Genomic DNA, 26,944 nt, shown 5'->3' with positions numbered 1-26,944 from the left:
AGCTCTGAACACAAAGGTCAGTACGGGCTGAGCTCAATAAACACATCCAGGAATAGGCTGGTTAGGTACAAAAGAGAGAACAAAAGTCTTTATAAGCTGGAGGAGTTTGATCAGAGCAACTACAGCGTTTGTTGACTTAGCATTCAAACAGTAGCTGCTCCCATAAACCATTACGGTTAAGCCGTGTTGCTTCTTGCTCCGTCGGTGTCATGGCCTCCTTAGAATAAGCTGAAACCAACAATACAGCGATTAAATATCTACCTGCTGTGGTGTGCTAAGCGGTTAGCTGTTTCCGAAACCTTCTTTCAACACTTTCTGTGGTATTGTTTAAGCTAGCAGTAGCCAAACGTTATGTCACACAGGCCAAAGGAATATAACTTGTATTGCAATTTTCTTTTTACAGACAGATTGCAATTCAAGTTCATACATTCCAATTTGTTTTTTGTTATCAAACAATGCAGTCAAATTCAGTTTATTGTTCAAAGCGATGGAAGAGTTTCAGCTGTGGGCAGAAATCCTTCATACTGTGCATATATTTAGCGACTGTGGAGAGGAAAAACTCCAGTAAAACCTGACCCAGTGTGATCAGCCACCAGCTAGGACAGACTGTGGGGCAAAGCAGTCAGAAAATACGTGTGAATTATTGTAGATCCAAAAGTTAAAAAGGGTTTGGCATGTTTTCACTAAAAGAAAGCTACTCAGCTAGCAAATTCGTTTTGGTTCGACTGGATGTTAGTATTTTTGTTTTACCAGAATCTCTCTCTTTGAGCATGTTCGCTCTGTTCAGCCAAGTTCAGTGAAATTATTTAATGCAGATTTGGGTGGAATAAAAGTTATATTTATCACGAAATTAAAAAGAAATGGAACAAAAAAAAAAACATGGTTATTATTTAACAACAATTACTCTGTATTTCTAAATTCAAAGTATTCAGTATCAAATTACTTTGATACTTTCCTATCAAATACCAGATCAGATACTTTCACATCAAAGTAAATGATATGAAAGTGTATCATTTATGTTCATGATATAAAGATTTTAATTTCTTGGTAATAATTTTTGCCCTGATTACAAATAAAAATGGATTATTGTTAAACTGCAGTCATGGACGGCACAAAACCGCTCCATGGGCGCATGGACACCCCTGGTTTAGACTGTAGCGACATGGAATTTTAAATTTCTTTCTTTAAAGCTGTTTTGCTTCATAAAAACCAGCTGAAACGCCTCCTTGGGATGTTCCGGTTTATTTGCCCCAAGCGGCCTCCAACATGTTGGTTGATGAAGGGAGAAAGCCTCTTCGGTTTTACAGTTTCTCCTTTGCGTTCCTACACACACGGCTCTCATGCCAGCTCCTCGGATCGCTTTACCAGTCCCTCACTGGTCTGAAACTTTATACTGCGGTACGAGGGTGCGACTCAAAGGCCTCCAGGTTGCTCTTCCAAACAGTGGTTAGCTGTAATCCAGTGTTTATCGCTGTTCTTTTGCAAGAAGCAACAAAGCTACCGTGTTACTTCACCACAGACCGACAGACTCTGCAGCGCAAAGAAACGTCAACCGTGTTCTTGAATGTCAGTGCAGACATGGCAGAAACTTTTTTTGCACAAAAAAATTGACGTTAGCTTTAAAGTTTGATGCACATATTTGACAAAGTTGTATGTGTGCAAGCTCTTTGTTCAGAACACGGCTTTCTAGACAATAAAACCCGCACATGTCCGGCTCAAGCAGGTGTGTTTTTATTGGGACTAACATTAGCTCTTGAAGCGCAGCTTGTAAATATTTTTACACTGATACAGTAAAATCTTTTATGAATAAAAAAAAAGACCATGTGATCAATAAGATGATATATTATGTCACAAGAGGTTTTGTCAAAGATGTAAAGAGCTAATAATAAAGGATGCTGTGGTTTAATTAATTTGAATATGGTTGAATCTGATTGTAGATCAGATTTAGACAGTCATTTACTTATTTATTTTTAGGACTTTACAGCTCATGCAAAGCATTTGGCAAGTCCCAAACTTTTTTTAACTTCATGTATTACTATTGCTTTCATCCAATGAAATAGAATAAAAAAATTATGTTGAGTTGATATTAGATACCATTTTTTTATAACGTAACTCTTCTGGACCACAGATGGAAGTTAACCACTGGCCAAATCTGGTGCATTTCTGCAGTTATTAATATATGATCCTGTACAAAGCTGCATTACATCTAATGAAAACATCAAATTATATCAGAATATATTTACATAGATAGATAGATAGATAGATAGATAGATAGATAGATAGATAGATAGATTTCTCTCTCTCTCTCTCTCTCTCTCTCTCTCTCTCTCTCTCTCTCTCTCTCTCTCTATATATATATATATATATATATATACTGCTCAAAAAAATAAAGGGAACACTTTAAGTGTTAAACACCTGTTTAAGTGTTCCCTTTATTTTTTTGAGCAATATATATATATATATATATAAAGTATATGTAAATTCCATCTTAAAATTTACTGACAAACAAGCCTCATTGGAACCATACTCAAAATGATTGAAAATGACTGCATTTGATGCGAAACAAATGCAGTGGAAGTCCGAGTGAACACAGTTTTTGTTTTGTTTGATTTTTCAGTGCATTATGTTTGCACTAAATCATAGCTCTGTCTGGTCAGACCCAATGCGTTGCATTATATGAAACGTCATTACCCAGTAATGATGTAGGGACACACACATTCTGCCATGCTTACACTCTGCACAACACAGCAGGTTCAATCCCTACTGAACTGACATGCAAATAATCAACAGAAAACTTGCTTGGAGTAAAACCAACAGAGATTAATTATTTTTTTAACTCATTACACCCTTGGATGAAATTTTGCTCTGGGTGGTGAGCCCTATCTCCCTCAACAAAAGTGACCACAACCAACATGGTAGCAACAAGAAGTTCAGTTGATATCTAAAACTTCTTAAATGGTTAAATTAAAAGTTCATTATTTGCTTGTACCCATACAAAAAGTTTGAAAAAAACCTTTTGTATTTTTTTTGCACACGGTATCCACCAACTACAATAGCCTGAACTAAAGAAGAGTAAAAATACGTTTTTATAAATAAAGAATAAATACATTAATGTTTCACAATTTTCAAGAAATCTAAATCTAAAAGTGATGAATGAATTTGCTGTACCGAACGATACTTGTGTGTGTTTTTGTAAAAAATAAACAGCCTGTCACTGCATGCCTGTTCCAGTCCACACACTGTGGACAGCTTCATGCTGCGCTCCAATTCACCCTGTCTGCAAGTTACACGGGGTAATTTTGGGCTCCTTTCACCTCACTTATCATCCGCTGCGTGCTTTTCGAGACGTCTGCCTGTGTGATGAACGTCTATCAACAGATGCTGTTTCCCGGTCTCCTGTTCTAGAGGAGAGACCGACTGACTGCCAGGCGTGCCTCTGCAACTCTGTTCCCAGGGAATAATACGGAGGCGTATAAAATGTCGTGACTTACATTCACGTCTGCTGAAATTTCTGTCTTTCAGTTTAGGAAAGACAGAAAATCCTCACAAAATGATTAGCAGGAACTGGACCAACCCAGAGGAGGTTCAAAAGGTAATTCACAATGTTAATTTTGGACTGGTGCTTATTTTAAACGCAACTTTCAGTTTTGTTTCGCATGAAACTATAAAACACTAATTTTGTTCGTTTTGAAGAGGCTTCAATCGTGTGGAAAAGAAAAAAAGTTAGCCAATTTTTTTCTTTCTTTTAAAATATGTACATAATGCATTTAGTTAATGTAAGAGTCGATTAAAGTCATTTGAAGCACAAATAATGTGACTGAATAACAAATACTGGAGGTGTGAAATAATACCTCGCCACTGCTTAAAAAAAAAGCAAAAATTCATGTTCTAGCAGTTACATAATCTCACGCTGAAAAAATTAGATAAACTTAATTTGAGTGAATTTTTGCAGTAAGGGGAAAGAAAAAACATCTCAAGTAAAAAAATTAATGCATTTTTATAAAACCCCTGGCGCCAGAGTGATCCCCTAACACTTCTTTTTAATCTCAGTAGAGCATTTTCTTTAAGTTTATATTTCACTGCCAACAATATTAAATTAGTGATACTTTTCAACACGGGAAAGACAAAAAACACCCCATGAAATTCAACAAGCTCAGTGTTGTTGCCTCCCAGAAGATATTAACAAGAAAAAAAAGGGTCCATTAATTGTTTCAAACATAGTCCGTTCACACAAAAGCAAAATGTATTTTAAGAAACATGAAAACATAATACAACGACATCCAATAATATAAACACGAGGAAAAACAATGGTTAAAACATTAAAACGGGTCCTTCTCTTGGTCAAAGATGACACGGTAAAGGTGAGTAACAGTTGTTCATTTATAACTTTAAAACCTGTTGAAACATATATTCAGACATTCAGCGCAAACTGGAATCATTTCTAAGTAAATACAATGCAGAACCTTTGTCTGACCTTTGACTCCGGCTGGTGGAGGGTAAACGCTGCGTCTGCTGTGGGATACGTCGTCATGGCTCCTGCTGGCAGGTATGATGCTTTGGTTCCTGACGACACATCTGTTCAAACGACACGTGTTATAGATGTCATAAAGGACAGCAGGAAAGAGAATGAAAAGTCACATTTTATGACAATATAGTTAAATAATTTTAAAAATCATCTTTTTAATAACTCAGATTGAATCATTAGTCTTCATTTTCTAACAGGAATGTGAGTTTTTCAATTCAGAAGTTTTTAGCTACTGTGTCTGGAGTAGGAAGGAGTATTGATTTAGTATTTATATCTAAACTAGAGGAGAAAAACTGTAAAAATGTGGTTGTAGCGCATTCTCCCCGACCTGATCTGCTGGTCTGTTGGTCTGCATGATGCTGTTTGTTCACTAATATTCTCCAACAAAACTCTGAGCGGAGATCCAAGATATTGATACTTAAGTTTCAGATTACATCTTGAAATGCATATTTTTCTATTAGAATTTTTCAACTCTTCTTCAAAAGATTTGGATTTGATTGGATCTCAAATGATTTTTTTTTTTGCTTTCTTATTACCGTTTGTCATTTTATTTTGTTATTAAAGTATTTTATTGAAGTATACACCTATGACTTTTGTCCAAATAATGTCATTTGTTTGAGAAGAAAAAGTAAAAACTAAAATGCACATAGAGATCAGAAGTTTAATGATATGTCAAACTTAAATAAAAAGTATTGGTACTGGTACTGTATATAGTTGATATCAGATTAATACCAAACCGAAATATATGGTATTGCACATCTTTACCTCTGAGGTCTTAACAGCACAGGTAGATTTAAACTTGGATTACTTTAGTAAGTCTACTAATTTGGTGAGTTATCAAGGGAATTTGTTTGATTGCCTTTTATTTATGGATGTCAGGATAAAGGAGGCTAAATTCAAATACATGACTCCTGTTTAGAGTTTACTGTGGCAGTTTTTTTTTTTATCCCTCCAGGGGGTCTTTTTGTGGGCTCTAGTGTCCCTTAGATGACAGTAGGCTGACAAGAAATGGGGAAGGAGAGGGGGGAAGACATGCGGCAAATGTTGTCGGGTCCGGGAGTCGAACCCGCGACGGCTGCGTCGAGGACTCAAGGCCTCCCAATATGGGTCGCGCTAACCACTACGCCACCGCGGCACGCCCTGTGGCAGGTTTTTTAAAACTATACTTCATTTTACCTTCATCTATGTACACTATTTTCTGTAGCACATACAGTTCCAATTTACTACACATAAAAATTTTCTTTAGTAACCTGATAAAGACGTAAAAAAAAAAAAAAGATTTAAAGGAAAGGGAATATTTTTGCTAGGTACTATATGTCCAAATTACTAGAAAAAGTTGTTCACAATACGCTTTAGTTACTGATTTGTAGCCTCGACGTAAACCAGGCTCAGGTATCATGTGCTGTCTGAGTGAAACTGAGACTGCTCAAAGTCATGTCCCTTGGATATTGTCAACAGTAATAGTTTGGCACAAGTTGTCTTTCATGCTGTCTGGACCACACTCTGGTACTCGATGTGACAAATAGGACGTAATAAAGTGTGGAGAACCGCGGTCCTTCTCTGTAACGCTGTTAAAGCTAACAGGAGATTTTGTTTTTCTTGTACAGAAAAAAAAACAGCCATTTTGTTAGCTCTTTGCTCTCACATGAGCATATCTCAGCTATCGAAAGCGTTCTTAGGTTTGAAAACGATTTTTGCAAAACAGCAGACGTGAACAGTTCAAGTTCCATCATGACAAGCAATAAACTACCATACACTATTGCATGCCTCTTGAAATAGTCTCCTTCACATTCTTTAGCAGACAGAAAAAACATTACTACATTACATATCAGTAGTAAATAACGCTTAGTTGGAGGTGTTGATGAATGAATTCTACCCTACCCTGACTTGCGGTGGAGCAGACTGAGGGGTTCGTCCCTCCTGGGTTCAGACCTCCATCACACGGCCTGCCGACGGCGTACTGAGGGGCTCCGGCCGATGCCGCTGCCGCTGAGCTGCAACAATCACAGAAGGCTGATTTTAGCTGCCTCTCCCCTGCCTTGCTCACTCATATCTTGTGACAGAGATCATAACCCTAGAAAGATTAAGACAGCTGTTTACGGAGCAAAGACGAGGAGGAAAAGATGCCCCAAACAGTCAGAATGCAGTTGTGTTGACTATGTCCAAGAGGCTAAGACAAAGTCTATGACAAAAATCATGTTTACACTTATAGTTTTTGGTCTTACACTAAAAATAAAAGAACGAAAGGCAAGTGAACACGAGTTTCAGGTTGAGGAAGAAGCACAAGAACTTCAAAGTAGCTATTAACTCACCTGTCGGTGGCGTACAAAGTTCGATTCTGCAGATGCAGTTTCCCCTTCACATGCTGGTCCCAGTCCTGAAAACACATAAACGTCATGCTGTGTCCAAACATAGTCTTTAACTGCTTTGGCTCACTGGACGGGCACTGCTTGTCCTTCGTGGCTGGGAGGAAAGCTCCTTAAAGCTGTAAATTATAGCTGCAAACATATCAGGATTTTTTAAAAAAATATTATTTTTATCCCTGAGTTGTTTACAGATAAGCCCAAAATTATTTGCCTTCAATTCAATTTAATTTAGTTTATTTATAACACATGCTGTTACAAGACACTTTCCCCAAAACTTATTTAAATCCAGTGATACATACACTTCAGTTGATTCTGGTTACCAAACAGTGCATCAAGTTCACTGAAATTCACTCAAGTTAGTTTGATGTTCAAACATATTTCATTGACATCTTAGAGTGGCCTAGTCAAAACCCTGATTTGAATCTGATAGAGAATCTGTAAGGGAAGCTAAGATTAGAGTGATGGCCAGGAGGCCTTCTCTCCTCATAGACTTGGAGCAGATCATCACACATAAATCATCAAGACACCAGTGGAAACAAGCAAAAACAAAATGGCCGGCCAACATGGAGGTTTGGTTGTTGTCATGGCAATGATTGTTGAGAGGTGTGAAAATAATTTTTGACATGACACATTCTAACAAAACATAAACAGACAAATTATCTGGTTGAAAATGTAAAGCAATAATGAAGGCATTTGTTTCCTTTTTATTTAATCGGTTTTCTAAGAAACGTAGAATCAATGCAAAATGTAACGCAGTGTTGTCTGTGGAAAAACTGGATTTCTGTTAGCCTCCAAAACGCCTGGACGCAAACGTAATGAACCTGTTCAGTTCAACACAATTTCTGATGAGTAATTTATGTGTTTTGTTCATGGGAGACGGGTTACTATGTACAATAAAGTGGAAGTGAAAGGTCAAAAGTGCGGGTGCTTTTGATGACGTTCTAAAAATCACAGTGCCATCTAGTGGCCCTACACGCAAATAAAACATTCACACTCGGAGATGCTCACCTTGAGGTTGTAGACCTTTTTTTCACAGATGCTGCACTGATGTGGCAGCTGGGAAGGTGTGATGCCATAAAAATCATTGACTTGATTGGTCTGGAGTGTCCTGGTACCTGACGGCAGGGTTTCCTCGCCCCCATGCAGGGTCTGGTAGCTTCCGAAGCCCTGCATGCCGAAAGAGGAAACCCCGCTACAGTTCAGCTTGGGCTCGGGGGTCGGCTCTTCTGGGTTGTACAGTTCTGTTCTGTTCCAAATGGGCTGCCCAGCTGAAGGCCATGCTGTGGGAGGGTTTGAAGCCATGTTCACCTTTCCAGTTTGGTTTAAGTTATTATGGCCTTTCCATTGCTCCTTATGTGCGGTGGAGTTCATTTGCTCATTGGAACTAAACCCAACTGGTTGTCCCTGCAATTCATGCCCGTAGAAATCTCTGTGAAAGCCAACATTGCTCATGTTCTTGGCCTGAGATTTAATCCCAGCGTACTGTTCGTCAGCAGATGTTCCTCCAGATAAGCTGTACTGAAGACGTCTGTCGGTGTCAGAAGAGTAAGCTGATCCAGGAGTTTTTCCGTATTCCCCACCTTGTTGACTCTTCCCACCCCCTCCACAAGGATGATCCAGTCGCACATTCCCTGAGTTTTGGTTGAATGCCCCACCCACCAACGACCCAACGGCTGAATTTGAGGAGGGGAAACCAATCACCCCAGTGGGGAAGGCCCCCTGTGGGTTCCCGACCAAAGACGAACTCCTTAATTGATTCAACAGGGGCTGAGACATGTTGACATTGGAAATCAACTGGTTGAGAATGCTGGCGGCGTTGGCCGTGTTTCCTCCCTGAGCCAGTTTGAGGCGATGGAGGGTGAGCTGGGCCTGGAGCTGAGCGAGCTGAAGGCTTGCTGGAGTCAGGAAGAGCTGGTTCGGCAGCTGAGGTCCAGCTTGCACATTGCCTGGCAGCTGGGCACCCACCGGAAGGCCCTTCTTCTCTGTGTTGTCCAACGGAGGTGCTATTATGCTACATGGTGGGAAAACAACACAGACGTTATGGATTGCACAAGACAAATGCAGTTGCTTTCATACCTGTCAAGTTTTGGATTTGGAATTATGCGTGGTATGTTATAATACGGTATGTTATAATAGGGGAAAATACTAATTCAGGAGTGGTAAGATACGGTAGTTTCCCGGACAAAGCGGGAAACTTGACAGGTATGTTTCCTTTTCGTGCCATGATGGGACTTGCCTGAGAAATTAACTCAACTGTAACTTTTTGCTTACAGGTATTGTAAAAGATGCTTGGTGATTATTTTCAATAAAAAGTTTGACAGGTTTTAAAGTAGGGAAACAAATAAAACTTAGGAAATAGTCAAAAACAAATTTGCATATGTTTTCATCTGACTTCCATAAATTACATTATTTAAAAACTTCATAAAATACATTATAAATGCAAAATTTCCTACTCTGCAATCTTGAAAACGCATAAAATGTCCCAAAATTATATGTATAAATATATAAAAAGGTATAACTTTTAATGCAAATATAAGAGCAGGGAAGTGATCACAAGAGAAAGACAAGTAGCAGCTGCTCTAGTTCGTAGGTTCATCTTAGATTTAAGAACTGTGAACTGAACAAAACTTTGTTTACCTGAGGAATGAATCTCAGCTCAACTTGATGTCATTCACAGAGCACCATTTGGGAGAGAACAAAAGATTTGCGCTGGATTTCTCCCGGTCGAAATGTGAATATTTCTTGCAGAAAGCAACAGAACACTTTCCCTCAAGGTGGGTTATAAGTGACTGCTGTGGGTGTGAGTAAGTAGGTGCTAACAATGATGAGGGAAAATCACTGTGTCCATTTCACTGTATAAATTTCTAGTCTGTATGAGTTTAACAATTGCATGGTCAAAAATTGCATAGTTTTACTTTTGCAAATTGCCTTTTTAGTCTTAGTGTCTCCCTTAGTTACAAACTTGCTGCCTGAGGATTTGAGTTATACACGAAAATTTGACTTTAGGGCTCAGAGTATAAAAACTAACAGATTAAACTGAGATGTTTTTGCACTCAATTTTATTATATGTGGAAGGGAGATGGCGCAAAGATGAGCTGAGAATGGCCTTGTTCCTGAAATTGCGCTATACAAATAAAACAACTTACCTAAGAAGCTGCAGCTGCACTTTTAGTTACAACTTAGACCATCGTACACATGGTTAGCCAAAGTAGCAATTTATTTACTTATTTTACTGATGTTGTCAGTAAAATACAGTTAGCATTTTATTACCGAGGGCGACTAATCGTGCCACTAGGGATTTTGTTAAAATCATATTTTCCCCCATAAATAAAAGGTCGGATCTTTATAAAATTCTCAGTGTGCAGCTACAATTAAACATGCATCTACTGTATTTTAGGGCTTTTTAAAAACTTTTTTTTTTACACATCTGTTACTGGTTGAGTAGCTGCTCCACCTTTTCAGCATCTGACGAGGTGGAGTGAATGCACTCACTGTCTAAACTTAGTCTCCTCAGCCACACGCCACATCAGAAATGTGAAGCACCTGACACTGCCTCGTCTGGCCAAAACACCCGTCTCATGGTTTGAGACAAAGCACTGAAATTATAGCACATGCAGATACTGACAAACTAAATTTAAACCAATGTGGTGGGACAAAATCTTCTGAAAGTGAATGAAAAGGTGCAGCAGATGAAGTGGATTTAAGTTGCTAAATAGTGAAGATTTTTGCAGAGATATTTCTTTCCAAATATTAATTCACGCCTCTGAGACGGGCAGAGGATTATTAGCCCCTACATATATTCGGGCTGCCTTCTCTGGTTATGATTTGCTCTTGGGAATACTTTGCCACTTCATAAACTCATCATATTGCGACTATCACTTCTCCTCGCACTGAAACATAAACCGGGCCCAGGCCTTAAAAATCACACCTCTGAGGTGGAAAACTGACACTCAGTGAAACCTTGTAGGCTTGTTTTGCATTTCAGATTACAGAATCCTTAACACCTGCACTGAACTGAATGCAAACATTTGCGTTTTCATCTGAACCATGAACTTTACAAGACGGTCGGAGCGGCTGTTGTCGTCGTGGTAAATAGAAGACGATTTGTCTTTCGTAAGAACTAGTGTAATGTATAAACATATCAGCATTCTGGACGGTATTATAATAATCATGCATACACTGAAGAGGAACAGAGGACGAAGAACGAGCCTGATTCCTCATTAATCAACAGGAAGAGGAAGAGCCATGGATACACACGACACTCTCTGAGCTGCAAACAGACTGGAGTAAAGTCAGATATTTACACATTTATCTGGACCCATCATGCAAGGTTGAATAAAGACAAAACTCCCAGACGCGCGTGGACGGCGAGTTTGGTGTGCGCCCCCTCGCGCTCGGCTCAATGCATCAACTCTAAACCTAGCTGTACGCCTCATTGTGTCAAACAGCAAAGAAGTATTTTACGCAGAAAACATTCAAAACTAAATCTACATATTCAATATATTAAGACAAATGACGTTTGACAACCCCAAAACTGACAGTTTTATTTATTTATTTATTTTTTTACTATTTTCTACATTATTGATTCAATGAGAGCATCAACAAATATAAATAAATTTGAAGATATTATTAAATACAGTTACTGTGTGTATTATTGGGATAAATAAATAAATAAATCACACTTCGTATGTAACAGGCATCCTTAAAAAGTACTGGTACAAAGACCTTGAATTTTAACGTGGTGGTCTGAATAAATTAAAGTTTAAATCGCAGTCAAGACATAATAACCATTGTTACGTTTAGAGGAAAAGGAGGGAAGTATGAAGCACGGTGGTGGCAGCATCATGTTCAGTGGAGGTTTTGCCAGTAGAGATGCTGTTGCTCTTTACAATATAGATGGCAACATTAAGAAAGAGCATTATGAGGAAATAGGCCTGTCACGATATCAAATTTTGCTGAACGATTAATTGTCTCAAAAAACTATTGCGATAGACGATAGTATTGTCTGAAGACCTTTTTACACTGATTTAATGGAAATGACAAAATAATGCATGCGATTTCTTGCCAAAGATGTATATCCTTTATTTTCAAAAGAACACTCAACACTGGAACTGGTTAATAAAATAAAACAAGCAGAAATAAAAATTAAATGGACTCTCGGTCTCTAACAAAAAATGCACTTGAATAAAAACTAAGCACAAGATAAAACCACAGTGGAAATAAAAACTACATTCAACCAAAACAATACAGATTATGAAGTCTGTATATCATTAGATTTAAATAAAGATGGGGAAAACTGCCATTTTACAAACAAATAGTGCAAAGAAACAAGCACATTTTTAAATAAGACCAGATGCCTCAACAATCTTTAGGCATATCTGTAGCTACTTTAGTCAGAGATTCCGAGCAAGAAATACCAACATGTTGAGTTTGTGTGGCTTAAGGCAAGATCTCTCAGGAGTAGCAATGTTTCCAGCTGTGCTAAACATTCTCTCTGAACTGGTGCTTGTTGCACAAATGCACATGTATTTTTTAGCCAAGTTTGCCATCAAAGGATATCTTCTTTGATTGTCACACCACCACATCAAGGGATCACAAGAGGCATCAATAGCATCTTCTTGAAGGAACTTTGTCAGTTCTGCATCAGCCTGTTCTCTTTTTGGATATGTAGCTTGTGTCTGAACTGTGAGTTCAGCTCTTCTGTTTTGAAGAAGGTCACTTAGCCTCTTCTTCTTGGTGGGTGGGTCAGCTGTAGATTCATGTTTGTTTCCTCCAGCAGCTTGGCTGGAACCCTCACCACTTGCACCTTCTTCCCTTACTTCTGGCCCTTTTAAGTCCAGTAGCTCTTGCACCAGCTGATGTTTGACATCATCCAATGACCCTGCCTCCTCCATGCTGCCACGGTACCTTGGATCCAAGATGGTGGCCTTTATCAGGAGATTTTGGATGCCAGGTGAGCTATATTTTTCAGTCAGTATCTTGCATACGTTTTGTTTAATAGTGGCAGTCATTGTGCTGTCATCAGGGCCTGGAGAGAGAAGGTCGCCTTTAATCAGTTCTAGCACAGGCTTAACAGAGGACACTGTGACGTATGTTTCTCCTGAAAGGACATCTGTAAAGTCAGCCAGTGGCTTCAAAGCTGCATTGATGGACTCCAACACCGCAACATCCTGCCAGGTTGGAGTGAGATGGCTGTGCTTTCTGTCTTGTACCAGGACTCGTCTGATGGCTGGGAGTTGCTCCAACACCCTCTCGATCATCTTCTGTTTAGTGCCCCATCGTGTGACAACATCCTGTGGAATATTGAAAAGGTTTTTATTAGAAAAACATATAGAATTATTATGTTACTCATTTAAGGCAAAGCTTCACCAGTGACGAGTAAAATATTACACCCCTTGTGCTGACAAGTAGAAATAACACCAAAATGGCTCTAGCAAAAGACATTAATACTATATTAGAACCATACTATTTTTTATTAGTTAATTTATTTCAACTTGTTTAAAGAAATGATACTAATTCTCCTTAACAATTTGTGTTGTTATATGTAAAATTATTGCCAGACAACAGTCTTAATTAGATTCTACAGGTCTACATGCTACAAAAATAAAAAATAAATAAACATGGCTCTGAATATTTTGAATAAATGAATTTAAAAACTCACCAGAATGAGATTGTGCTGAGGGAGATTAGCTTCATTCTGTGCCTTCCTCAGATCTCTCTTTTTAAAGAAGCTCAGGTTGAAAGTGTTGACCAAACTTTTACAGAGTCCTATGGCACGTGCTGTACGTTCTTTGTCACTGTCTAGACCATGGGAAACAGCAAGGTGGAGGTTGTGGCCAAAGCAGTTGAGCCATGGCCAGCCAAGATTTCTTATTGCAGCGACAATGTTAGGGCCATTGTCTGTTGTAATGCAGACCAGCTTGTCCTCATCCAGTCCCCAGTCTGCTAAAGCAGATTTCAGGTTTTCTCCCAGGGTGTTAGCAGTATGGTTATCTGGGACATACCTGGTCTCTAAACATTTAGAGTGCAGGGTCCAGTCAGCAGCTATATAGTGAATGGTCAAGCTCATATAAGGAGTCATATTTGAACTTGACCACATATTCGACGTAGCAGAGTAAAATGAAATGTCTTTTATCTCCTTCAGTATGTCCTCTTTAATACTGCTGTAAAGTTGTGGAATTGCCGTTTGTGATATGTATGTTTTTCCGGGGATTTCGTACCGTCTATCAAAAGTTTGCAACATTTTTCGAAATGCCGGCTTTTCAACAATATTAAATGGGAGCATCTCTTTAGCAATTAAGCGAACTACGCTGTCTGTGAGCGCGCACCACTTTGCGCCGTCCTTTTTGTATGCTTCCTGTCGATGAAATGTTTCAATGACGGTGGACTGTCGCGAACTTGAAGACGAAGACGGGCCACCGGTTGTACTTTTCCTCCTCAGCTGGAAAAACTTTACTGGATGGTTGTGCTTTAGGTGCACGTACAAGTTGGTTGTATTGCTACCCTTAGTTGCTACTATTTTATGACAAATGCGACATACCGGCTCGCAAAGGTTCAGCGGTTCGCCTCGGTCATTTGGTTTGAATCCAAAATACTCCCACACTGCGGCAGTTGCGTTCGGCTTTGAAACGAGTTCCATTTCGAGTCCCTCCTCCCCCAATATGAGATAGTGTTTCTTTACCTTGCTAACTCCTCACGGGGCTCTAAAGCTGCAGCAGTACAAAATGATGTGCGCGCTGACTACCTGACGTAATAGTCCCCTCCTCCTCCCTTCTCATTTTTCCCTTCCTAAAAAATGAGGAAGGGAGGGGTCAGTGGATAGCGCCGGAGTTGAGCCTACACATCCAGCGTCATCAATAGAAAGAGAAAAATACAAGCAGAGACGATATGGACGATAAATTAAATGACGTCGATAGGTTTTTTTTATCGTACGATTAATCGATTTACGGTTTATCGCGACAGGCCTATGAGGAAATATTGAAGACATCTCAAAATGTAGTTATAATTCATAGCTCATTCGATCTAAAACACTCAGAATCTTAAGGTTGAGCACAAACGGGTCTTTGAAATGGATAGAGACCTTAGTTATGCTGTTAAATTAGTTACAAAGTGACTTAAAGGCAAAAAGAAATAAAATGCTTTAGTGGTCGCAAAGCCCTGGTACACCAACATTTTGTGACCCAAGCTACGCAGCTTAATTAGCTTTTTCTTTTGCTTCAAAATATTAAAGAAATTGTGTAAATCTTGGAATTTAATGGAAGCAAAAATTCTAAGGAAAAAAAAAAATACAAACAAAAAAAACAATTCCCCAATTTATTTTTAGCAAAAGATAATTTACCGTGTTGATCCTAGTGGACCAAAACCAGGAACGTTTGGTTTGAAATCATGTCAGGAAGTGAGAAATAAATAAATAAAAAACGTCTGTTTTTGCACTGAATGTAAATAACTTAATTGTGTGTTTATTGTACTTATTAGTTGTGAAAGGTTTTTCTAATGGTTTGGCCTCTTAAGTGAACAAGCATGCTGATGGAGAGAGATACACTTACACCATTCCATCCAGTGACTCAAAGCTATAAATACAGGAGTCGCCCACACAGCCGCCCCGACACACCGTGTCCTTAAAAGACTAATATGGCCTCTTGAGCAGCTGGCACGGCGTGCGAGACACTTCAGGCTAATCTTGCAATGACGATCGGGGAATATAGGTGTCAAATACACAACCACCAGGTGTGGAAGGGAAGAGTTTAAAAACCAGAAACACCGGTGGTCTGGTGGATGTGGAACAGGGAGGGAACATTTTTGTCACACTGCATGATTCAGTTTCTGCTCCCGAGAGAACATGCTGAGGCGACACGCATTTTAAACATGTTTACCTCGACCGCAAAGTATATTTTATCATTTTCACATGTTTACTCTGTCACCCAGATTAGCCAGATGATTAGGAAATTGAGGTAAGCTGCAGCAGGAACATATTTTACCCAGAAATAAGTAGAACTGACAGCAAAAACAACACAAATAAATGAAGCAACCAACTGGTAATAAATGTATTTAAGGGTGATATTTGTTATTAATTAAGCAGCCTGCTCCTAATTGTTTAATTAATGGAAAATAGACTAAACTAAGTTGATTAAATCAAAGATAATAAGCTAACTATTGCACTGATGGGGATCCTTTATGTATGAGAAATTAGTCGTTCAGAATATCATCTGAGATGATTACAAATGTCATTTTTAATCAAGCATCTTATGACCTTTCTGGATTTTAAATAAAGAGGTTTGCAGCCTAATTCTTAAGTTCTAATATCTAATAATAACTTGAAGGGAAACCTTTGGAGAGAAAAGAAAACGAAAGAGAAAGAAATTCAAGATTTCACATCTTCCTTTGAACAGCCAGCTTCCAGAAAAGCCGCTAAAGAAAGATCAGATTTCCTCACTCTGGTCTGGAATCAGCTTGTTGGCTCACTTAAAGGACTTTCTGTTATTTGTTGCTTTTTTTCCCTTTGAAAACTACGTATTTTGTTCTATTAAAGAGATGCAGGAAGACAGAAATGTTCCAATCTCACCTAGAAATTATTGTGTATAATTGCTACACGTTAGCGTTAACAGCAGCCTAAACATCAGATCTGCAACCAGAATCAGCTCTCTGTCTTGCACCGTTTTCCACAGTCAACGTCCTGCAAAAAAAATGTATCCATTCTCTCTTTTTTTGCTAAAAGTTTTACGCTTTTCTTTGTTTTAAATCCTAATAAACAGAAACGAAATGGTGGTTCTTTAAGAAAGACAACAAACCTCATGTAGTGGATAAGACAAAAAATAAATAAAAGTTGGCTATTTTCCAAAGCTCATGTAAAATTTGGGGCTCTAAAGTTTTCTTTAGCTGGCGGTAAAGGTTGCAGGTGGTCAAAGGTTGCAGATGCCTGGCCTATTCAATCATCAGTCAACAGAAGGGGCAAGAAAAAAAAAATTCCCATAATGCTGCAGTCAGAAATCTACTCATCTTGCAAGCGGTGAATATGCTCAGAAGCCAATCAGATGGAAAACGGTCCAACAGGAATATGATCTGCAACATAACTTCAACTTGTAGTCTGTCAAAGTCATTTGTTCACCTCAGTATTTACTGATCAGCAGCTAATCACTGACCCAAATGAACACAAAGCAGGAATAACACTTCCTTATATATATGAATATAAAAAAAACTTTAAAGAAATCCAAACTTTATCCCCAAGTTGACATAACATTAATAGCAACGCGCAACACCCCACACCACAAATTACGCTACAGCTGGGCTCCTTTACAACCTTATGAGTTTTTTCCCCCTCTTGTCAGTTTTGCTTAATTGTTATTTAATGCAAAAATAAGACTTTGCAAAGCCAGAAAGCTAAATTTAGAGAACATGAGTTGTCAGGAAACCTCACTGCAGTTATCCAGAAATACATTTAACCAACTTTCCCTTTGGAAGGAGATCAGAGTGGAGCTTCCTCTCTGTTTGTCTGCTCAGAATAAAAGAAAATTAGTCAGAGTCGATGTACCAGAATGAGAATAAAGTTTTTATTTTCATATATTCTGACTTCCATCCAAAGGACTGGACTTGAAAATTTAGGTAAATTTCATCATTTTTCTTTTCTCACAGTCTGGCCATAGACAAATATTACAATTGACTCTAAATGTGTCCATTTAAACCTTCTGCACACAAACCCAGTTTCAGAAAAGCTCCACCTAAAGAATTAAAAGTGTGTTATCACATAAAATGCCTTTACTCTCCTAATAAACAGAAAACAATTTCCCCCTCACAGAAATAATAATAAAAACAATAATAATATAGAAAAAAACATGCTGCTTTATGATTTTATATATTAATTATGGCTAAAAGAATGTTTTCTTTACAATACGCTGCATTATAAAGTGCAGCGTCTCAGTGTTTAAGTCCAGCTACACGCAGCTGCTGCCACATATAAGACAGATGTAGCGCAGTGGAGGAAGTAAAAATAAAAACAGGAGAAACATTTATCTGTAACAGTTTCCTATGTCCTAAAGAAATATTCAGAAATTACGAATTAACAACAACAAAACAATTAAAACAGAAAACTTTCCCTTTGCCCAGTTTAACTCGTTCATTTTGGCACCGATCAATCAGAGCTCCGCCGGCAAATCAACCCAACGCACCGACCCCATCGCCCAGCGGAGCCTCACTGGCAGGAAGTAACAAATTAGAGGCGGGATTTGGTGCAGTTCGGGCCGAAGCATCGAATTTCACTGAAACATCCAGCGGAACAGCGAGCAGATCTGCCTAAATCTCCGACACGCCGCCGCAGACGACAAAACACACACAAACCTCTGAGAAGCCACCGGACGGCGTTCCGAGCCTCACCTCTGACACTGCGCTCTCCGGGGCTCCTTCATGCTCTGACATCTGCCCAGCATCTGAGACGGATGGGCCCCTCTCCCCCCGCCCCGTGCCCTTTGACACGGCCACTAATGCTCACACATGTACACTAGAATAACATCCCAGCCAGCGGTCCTTACCCTGAGGCGAGACGGAGCTTTCCTGTGTTAAACGGACAGCCAGAGGCTCTTGCGATGAAAAGTCACAAGTGTTGAGCGTGTGTGTGTGTGTGTGTGTAGGGACGGGGAGCTAAACTATTTGGCCTTTGGGTATTGCTGCTTCCACAGAGGCAGTAAAGCTCAATGAGAGTCGCCCTTCAGGTTCAAGGTGACGGAAAGCAGTAAATGCCCCTGGATTACGTCTGACCTTCAGTCCCGCCGACACAGAGCTGCACTCACACGTGGTTACAGGAATGAAGAGGATTTCCACTGGAGCGAATGTCCGCTTCTTCAGTGTGTCTATGAGTAAATGTAGATTTGTCCCAATAAAACCTTGAAACACATCTGATTGGCTAATGCGCTAAAATCGTAATTCTGACTTCAGGTGGAAAATATTAACATTGTTGTCATTTATTGATTTATTAGTTAAACAAGCTAATTGATTGTTTGTTAATTCTTGATTTTCAGACTGAATTTTATTCATCCTTCTTTGGAATGAAAAATAAATGTTGGTTTGCTCTTAATTCTTTAATAAAGTGCAGATATCTGGTCCTGTTTAGGATTTACAGTTTCACAAATATGTTGTAAACTTTCATGCATGATAAAAATAAAAAAAATAAAGGTTTCCGGTTTAATAACTTTTCATTTTGGATTGAATGAAGTAAAACGTAAAAATCCAATGAAGGCACTTATTTTTTCCAATCTAAAATTTCTCATTTCTCATTTAGTAAACATGAATTTATTTTTAGCCTTGCACTTCTGCTAACCGAGATGGACAATCTATTATCTTTACGCCCAATCAGCACTTAGGGGAGGCTTTTTATTTTTGCCAGAATCAGAGAATAATGTTTATCTGTTTCACCATCTGCTTTGTCCTTTATTAAATCTGTTAAGTATCATTTAAGGTTTATGAAACACAACATTTAAGAGAGAATTGAAACTGACTGACGTGGACATTTTATGTGATAATGGTTGTCAAATGAACAGCAATGATTTCGGTTATTTAGTCTGTTACGAGAGATGAAATTAAAAAAAATGTGGGTTAGTTTTGCAAAGTAAAATTTTAAATGTGTTATTCATTCGCTTACAAATGTCAGTTTCAAACTAAATATTTAGATAAAACACTAAACATTTAGGTTGACATCATCTGACCTAAAATATATAATTTTAAACTAAATATTTAGTTTCAAACTAAATACCTTTGTTTGCGGCTAAATATTTAGTTTGGAGCTAAATATTTGTTTGTAAACTAAATATTAACCTTGAGGCATTAGCAAGCTAAACATTTAGCTTTCCAACTAAAACATTTAGTTTGAAACGGCAACATTTCTACATGAATGAAAGACGTGGTAAAAGAATATGACAGAAAAATGTTTTGTAAAATGAACAACAATGATTTCGGTTATTTAGTCTGTTACGAGAGACTAAATTAAAAAAAATGTGGGTTAGTTTTGCAAAGTAAAATTTTAAATGTGTTATTCATTCACTTACAAATGTTCACATTCATATTTTCCCTTGCTACAGGCTAAATTATTGATTTTGATTATATCTATACAAACAGCGCTCCAGAGATTCTAACTCAGCTTTCTTTAAAAAAAAACTGAGTTAGATGGTTAGTACGCTCCATACAAAGAGCAAGGAAGCAATAAGAGAGCCTAAAAATTCAGGTACAATTTCAAATCAACCAGATAAACATAAACAAACTGAATCTCCTGGAAAATGCAGCAAGTATGAAGAAATCCTACAATCCAACTGGCAAAGAAATCCACTATTGATGAGCAAGAAAACTGATTTTACTTCCAGTATTTGCTACTCATGAATGCGTGGAATTGCTTAACTGTGTATCTATCAGTCATTTGATGCTGGGCGATAACTGTGGTACCATTCAGCCTGGTGGAGCAGCTGTGGAAGCTTTTAGGTGGTGGGTAGTTGCAGGAGTTAATGTTTCAAAACTACAACTGGATGTTGGACTGAAAACATGCATTTCAAAAACACAAAACATTTACCAAGTAATTTTGGTCCAGTTTCTAGTGCAAATATCTTAGAACTCTTAAAAGAAGGGAAAACTAACTTACAAGTAACTTTTCTGCAAGATATTGGAGCTTGATTAGAGTCAGCAATTTCTTAATATCGACTAAAAGCTCCTAGTTGCACTTGTAATACGGCAAAAAAAGAAAAGAAAAATGTCTTACGTCTTTTTCCTTGGACTGGTGCATCTGTTTCTCTCTGCAGTTTGCCAGAGTTCATGATCCATGTCGCTGGTAAACAACTTTAACCAAACGTCTAATCCGAAAAGCAGTCCTCAAAGACTTAACAAGCGGATCCGAAACAACAAATGCGCCACTCGAAACAGCGAAATGTGTGGTTCGTCTGGTCCGCAGAACTTCCCAGTCTTCCAATCTAACGACGCGAACTTGTGTTCTCATAATATAGTCAACAAATCTTTGCCTCCTTGATGACAAGACAACACATGAGAAGGTACAAGAGCACCAGGCTACAGATAGTAACACTCCGGCCTCCGCTACGTTCTCACAAGGTGAGTCTGTCTCGACTTCGTAATCCTGCTGCCACATGGTCATTGGTGTTGGGAGATATTTCCTCCTTAATGCCAGAGCTAAAAAATGTTTCCTAAGGAAGGCGTGAGACCGGTCTGAGCAATAACGACGGCGAATCGACGCGTTTGACAGCTTATACATGTTGAGAACCTGAGACAGGAGGAGAGGAGGGAATAGAAAGAGAAGAATGGCGACAACGAGGAAGAGTACCTTGGTTTTAAGGTTGCAATGAGGTGTAAAAACAAAGACAAAGAAGAAATCTGGAGAAAGCTGCCTGAGAAAACAATAAAGAAAGAAGCACAGAGCCATCAAATTGACAAGGGAGCTCAGCAACTAATGAAACTTGATTAAATATGAGTGTAAATAAGTAAATTAGAAGGGGAAGGTACATTGAGCAGTCAGCCTTATGTTTAAAGTTTGAGGAAGATCCAGGTCTTTCCTAATTTGTTCCTTTGTTTTAGAAAATAATTCCAAACAAAAGGACATAAAACCTTTTGCTCACACTTGCTCACATTTATTCAGTAAAACTAAAAAAAAGAAGTAAACTTTTAGTATGGTGTAAACAAAATGTTATTTTCTTAGCTGAAATAAAACTCAGTCCATGATTTTCCTCTACGTTTCTGATAATCGGACCTTTTCTGCACCGATAATCTAATGGAGAGTTGTCCTTCTCAGTATAGCAACGATGAACACAATGACATGCAACAGGAAAACAATACGGTCACTGTGATATTAGCAATAATATTTGCAATTACATTTCTGGATGAAACCGAGTCCATACAATCATAACATCACAAGGGTTAGAAATATGTTGGGAGGGGGCTCCCAAATGCTCAATGAACCATAACTTTTCCGTTTTATTTCTAAAAATTTCAGATGACGAAGCAATTTATTTTTTACTGAAGTTTAGTTTCTACTTTATTGCTTCATTTAAAAGCCACAAACACCATCAAAACAACAAAAAAGATTTATATCTTTTCTTTCACAATAGCAGAGAGAAAATGTTTTTTAAAAATCCATCAAACATTTCTCAGTTGAATTTTATTTCTTCATTTTTTCTATAGATAAAGTCAAATTTGACCTATTCTGTTTTGTCACGAAAACTTTGAGAACCATAGAAACGGATTAAACAGAAACAACACTGATCTCAAACCCAAACATCTAACAAGTCCTTCTGGTTTTATGATGGCCAGCAGATGGCGCCAGAGATCCATGGGTACGCATCAGTCTGCGGGGGGGCTATGCTCCTTTTTTAAAGAATGCAACACTCATTGAATATCTCAGACTTGTGTTTACATTTGTGGGCAGCGATCGTTGAAGAAAAACAAAATGCTTTGGTGTTGTAAAAAAAACACAATAAGAGAAAAAAGAGGCTTAAAACTTATCTTCTCTGATTGCTTATTTACATTTTTCTCACATAAATCAGCCTGTGTCGACAGAAACGGATAAGAAACGGCATTTAAAAAAAAAAGAAAACACCATAACAAGGTCCAAAAAGGTCCTAACATCTTGATTTAACTTTTTAAGAAACAGACACCGGCTGCGAAGTCAACACATCCAACAGCAGGGAGGTTGGTGTGGGCTGGGAAGCAGGCTCAGCTTCCCTCGCTCCACATTTGGCACAGGGGGCAGCTTTTATTTTATGGCACCATACCAGCGGGCGAGGCATCTGGGCCCCAGGGACATGGGATCTGGGCCCTCACAATGCCCACCGAGTCAGAGCCGTCACTTTGATTCACACCGTGTTTTAACTGATGACGAGTCGCTCAGATTTATGCCGAGAGGATCAGGAGTAAACGTCGGAGGATACATTTAGGTCTGTGAGATTTTTCACATGGAACCAAATCAAATGAGAATAAGAAAAGAAGCATCAGACGCCAAGTCCGGCGTAAAACACGAAAGCTGACGACTCACAATAGCATCAACGAAAAGCATAAATCCAGCTGCAAATTGTCTCTCCATGTGATCTCGTTCCAGTTGTTTTTGCGAAGGTGCGCCACGAGATTTTGAGGTCACAGCGAAGCGTTTAGGTCAGAGGAGGAAACTTCTGACTGGACAGCTGCATCCTAACCAGGAGTATTTCAACAGATTTACGGCAGAGCAGGAAATCGGCCAGTAATCCTGAACGTCCCGCTGACATGGCGCCCACTGCAGAATCAAACAGCTATTTGAAGCATCAGCTGAGAAATAAAAAGATTTCGCACCACAAACCGAAGGGAATGATTAAATTAGTAATAAATTTAACAACCGTTTTTATTTACTTGATAAAAATGTTTTTCTTTTCTCTGCAAGTCCAGCTTTTATATTGAGAAATGTTTCAAATTACAACATAACCGATTCACATGAAACCTCAAAGGTAAATCTATGGGGGGAATTTTAGCACTTTTAGAAGATGTACTTTTAGCGATACTTCATAACTTTGTTATGAAGTATCGCTACTCTTACAAGAGTAAACTTTCTGGATATTGTGGATTCGGTGAAGAACAAACTCGCTTTAACCAAAAATTCACCAGCTTTTTGTTAAAATTCCTCAAGTTTCATATTGAGAAACATTAATTTGGAAAAATGTTTCTTTTGTCTGATTTAGTAAGTATGTTATTTATATTAAGTATTTTTATTTTGCTCCTTAAAATACCAAAATTCCCACATAACTTAATTTTGATCCGTCTGATGATGTCATTTTTAAATATCAAATAATTGATATTTTGATGAGCACTTGAGCTACTTTTTACCAAATACTTTTTTATTCTTATTTGAGTCCTTTCTTGAACAACTACGTTTTACTTGAGTAAAAATACGTTGAAGTAGTGCTACTCTTAGCTGAGTAAAATTTTCTACTCACCTCGGCATAACATAAAACATAATTGGGAAGAGGAAGTAAAGTGATAAATGCTTTTCTGTTCAAATAAAACTGAACCGTGCATTTGCATTCTGCTGCCTCTGACTCAACACTTTGTAGAGCTGCAGTTTGCGTCTCAGGAGGGTTTTTTTAAAAAAGATTTTTCTATTTTTGGCTAAATCCATCATTAAAATTAGCTCCCACCAGCTTCGTCTGGTGAAAATCTCCAGACATATCACGAGTCTCATGGCTGCGTCTCCAATTCATGGTCTTCTTGCTCAGTTTTGTCAGTTTAATCAACCAGCCATGTCTCGGTAGGTTTGACCCGACTCTCTGAACCTCCTTCAAACCGCTTCCTCTCAGGCCTCTCTGCTGTGCTCAACATCGGAGGCCTTCGCGGAACAGCTGGACTTAGACTGAGGTTAAATTACACACAGCTGGCCAATTACGGTTGTCCTGAGTCAAATTTAAAGCCGCAGCATGCAACTTTTATATTTTTAAAAAAAATCTATTTTTTACATAATTGTTCAAATGTTCAACATACTGACAGTATAACATGAGACAGTGAATCTCCTGTGCCTTCTCTCTGTGATACTGGCATCTACAGAAATGCACCGCTCTGTCAGAAACAACCAATCAGAGCCAGGAGGAGGGTCTTTGTGCTGTCAATCATGCCTGTTTACAGGTAGTTCCCCACAATAAAGCCTGTTGTGAATGCTCAGGCTAGTTAGCACAGCTACCGATAACAGCGGCCATGCTACATTAAGTTGTTTCTCGGCAGTTAGCAAATTGAGCAGCGTCCACACAATCATGATTGACAGCGATAAGACCCGCCTAATGGCTCTGATTGGTTGTTTCTGATCAAGCAGAGAAGAAATGCCACCTGGTGTTAGAAATTGTGCAACAGAACAACAGGGAAGCTTGACTTGTCTCATGTTATTCAGTCATGGTGAGAGTTTAAACCAATACAAAAAATACAATTTTGGGGGGAAACTTAAGGAAAACTGGTATTTATAGGGTACAGATGTTTTAGTGGGGGTAAAAAGGGAAATATTTTTTATAAACTACAGCAGCTAAAGCTTTGTCACCACCAACAATTTAATAGTTTATCAGCTCTTGTCCCCTTTTTCATGGCCTATCAAGTGTTTTGCAGTTGGTTTTAATGTAAGCACATGAGCTAAGAAAAGCCCCTGCGCTACCTGGGATCTGCTGACGCCGAGTGTCAAACTGGGTGCTGAGAGCGGGGCCCCCTGCTACTCCACCCGACTGCACAAAGTGACATCACAGATGTGTCTGACTTATCAGAGTTTACAGAGAGGGAAGATGATGACCTGAAACCATGGTGTTGATAATTATAAATACAATTAAAGAAAGCTTCAAACTCGAGCTCAGCAAAGTTTCATTTAAAACAAATTGAAAAACGTGTACGGTAAATCAAAGAAATATTTGTGAGTTGGGGAATTCAGGACCTGTCACAAGACTTAGAGGTGAAGTAAGATGAGAAGTGGCGTTGGCTGGAGTCAGACGAGGCTGACCAACCATTTTGCCTGCTGCCCCGAAACAGTTATTTATAGCCGCTGCACGGGTGTAGACAGCAAAGTTCTCTCGCCCTCTTTTTTTTTGTTTTTTACAACACCACCGACTGCTGCACAGAGACACATTTAAAGTTTCTCTTCTAATTTTCAATGAGATTAGAGTCCACATTTCCAAAGGCACGGCCATTCACGTTCCTCCAGAGCGTCAGCAGGACAGAGAGCATCGAAGTGAAGTCTTCCTGCATCGTGGTCAGCAACATCTGAGCTATATTGGTGCACAAGGTGACGTAGCAACGATTCCCACAACCCCCTCAGCTCTGCTCCGCTTGAACTCAGCCTCTCTCTCTTTCTGCTCTTACCTCACACTCATCTCTGGTTAAAGCAGGCATTGCTTCTTTTTTTTTTTCCTTCTTCCCCATCTGTCATACTGTCAACTTCACAAATACCGATCACACCCTACAGACTGGTCCCACTTTAGCGACTTGTCAACCAATCGCAGCTCCGCTCTGCTCCTTCCTCCCATCGTTCTCACTCTGCTGCCCCCTTTTTTTAAAAAAACGTTTAGAAAGACATAGATTAATATAGTTTAGTAAGAAATTATATTTTCTTATGCAACAAATGATGTCACCTGACCTGATGCAGAGTCACTTTTACTTCCTCACAGAACACTTAGTTTGGTTAGTTGTTTATTTAACTATGACAAAAGAGAGAAACGAGAAAAAAAAACCTGATCTAATGCAAAACACATTAGACAAATCATGATGAATACATTTGATAAAATTTTAAAAATTACAGATATAATGGTATGTGATTCTGTTTGCTTAATTTCTTTACTAGAAATTGTTGTCTTTGTAAACCTATTCTGGAAAATTCATAAATATTCTCTTTCTGGATTAGAAACAAGCTAAACACTGGAAATCAAGACTGGGTACCTAATATACCAGAAAAATGGAGATCCATCTGAAAAACTAAAGTAAAATGTGTGTGTGCGCGTGAGTGTGTGTCTACTATGTTAACAGGCACATTTTGAATCCACCTATATAGCCAAATAATGTGTAAACTAAAAGAATACACAAACAATAGAAATAACAGGCAGTGGTTAGTTGGGTCGATAAGAATCACTGGGTAACAAAATGTATTGTTATCGACTCATTAGCATAATGAATAAAAGAAGGTTGTCAAAAGATTTTCTATGTTCTTTTAAAAAATGTGAACTGTGGGTTAAAACTGTATTAAAAAAATAAATCAGTAGAAATTGCCAGGAGGATTTGGCTCTCGATGTTTTCCTGTCTCTACTGAGTCTTAGAAAACTTTGAAGGTTTAGCTGTCTTATTCGCACCGTAAAAATTTGCTTTTGGAGCTTCCGGATGTGGACAGACATGGATAACATTTCCTCCATCCAGGACAGATGTAGCTTTGCCTCATCTGTTACTGAACAGCACAAGCAGAACACACAGATGTTGGAAAAGGCTGACAGGGGCAGAAAGACATGGCCACAACATTTGGGGGTAACACAGATTTTTTATGTCTTCATTTTTTTTTTTATTGAATGTGAGTTTTGCTGACATTGTACTTTATTTAAAA

At 38.6% G+C, this 26,944-nt stretch overlaps 2 protein-coding genes across 4 annotated transcripts in view; both read right to left on the bottom strand.

The window, feature by feature from the left end:
- Positions 1–26,944, bottom strand: part of rbm20 (RNA binding motif protein 20) — a 56,406-nt gene that overhangs the window by 10,951 nt on the left and 18,511 nt on the right. For 2 of the 3 annotated variants that reach the window (XM_028017793.1, XM_028017795.1), the window contains exons 2-5: positions 7,900–8,902; positions 6,838–6,902; positions 6,407–6,519; positions 4,475–4,575 (exon numbers count right to left, since the gene is read on the bottom strand). In XM_028017793.1, the coding sequence (XP_027873594.1) occupies positions 4,475–4,575; positions 6,407–6,519; positions 6,838–6,902; positions 7,900–8,902 (1,282 nt within the window). Of the gene's footprint in view, positions 1–4,474; positions 4,576–6,406; positions 6,520–6,837; positions 6,903–7,899; positions 8,903–18,258; positions 18,443–26,944 lie in introns of those variants that run through there. The other variant, XM_028017794.1, reaches the window with a different exon arrangement.
- On the bottom strand, positions 12,143–14,853 carry LOC114144709 (zinc finger BED domain-containing protein 1-like). The gene is made up of 2 exons (XM_028017796.1): positions 13,553–14,853; positions 12,143–13,184 (listed from the first exon to the last, which is right to left on the bottom strand). The coding sequence occupies exons 1-2, from the start codon at positions 14,528–14,530 to the stop codon at positions 12,285–12,287; spliced, it is 1,878 nt and encodes a 625-aa protein (XP_027873597.1). The 5' UTR covers positions 14,531–14,853; the 3' UTR covers positions 12,143–12,284.

Source organism: Xiphophorus couchianus, chromosome 5 (genome assembly GCF_001444195.1).
Source record: "Xiphophorus couchianus chromosome 5, X_couchianus-1.0, whole genome shotgun sequence".
NCBI classification, from domain to species: domain Eukaryota; kingdom Metazoa; phylum Chordata; class Actinopteri; order Cyprinodontiformes; family Poeciliidae; genus Xiphophorus; species Xiphophorus couchianus.
Note: the sequence above shows the minus strand (reverse complement) of the source record. Positions and strands in the feature narration are given on the sequence as shown.

What these genes read in the sequence shown, in the direction of transcription:
- LOC114144709 (XM_028017796.1), bottom strand. Translation starts at nt 14,530, where the DNA reads ATGGAACTCGTTTCAAAGCCGAACGCAACTGCCGCAGTGTGGGAGTAT. An exon ending in CTCAGCACAATCTCATTCTG is followed by an intron (nt 13,185 to 13,552) that starts GTGAGTTTTTAA and finishes AATATTCCACAG; the next exon opens with GATGTTGTCACACGATGGGG.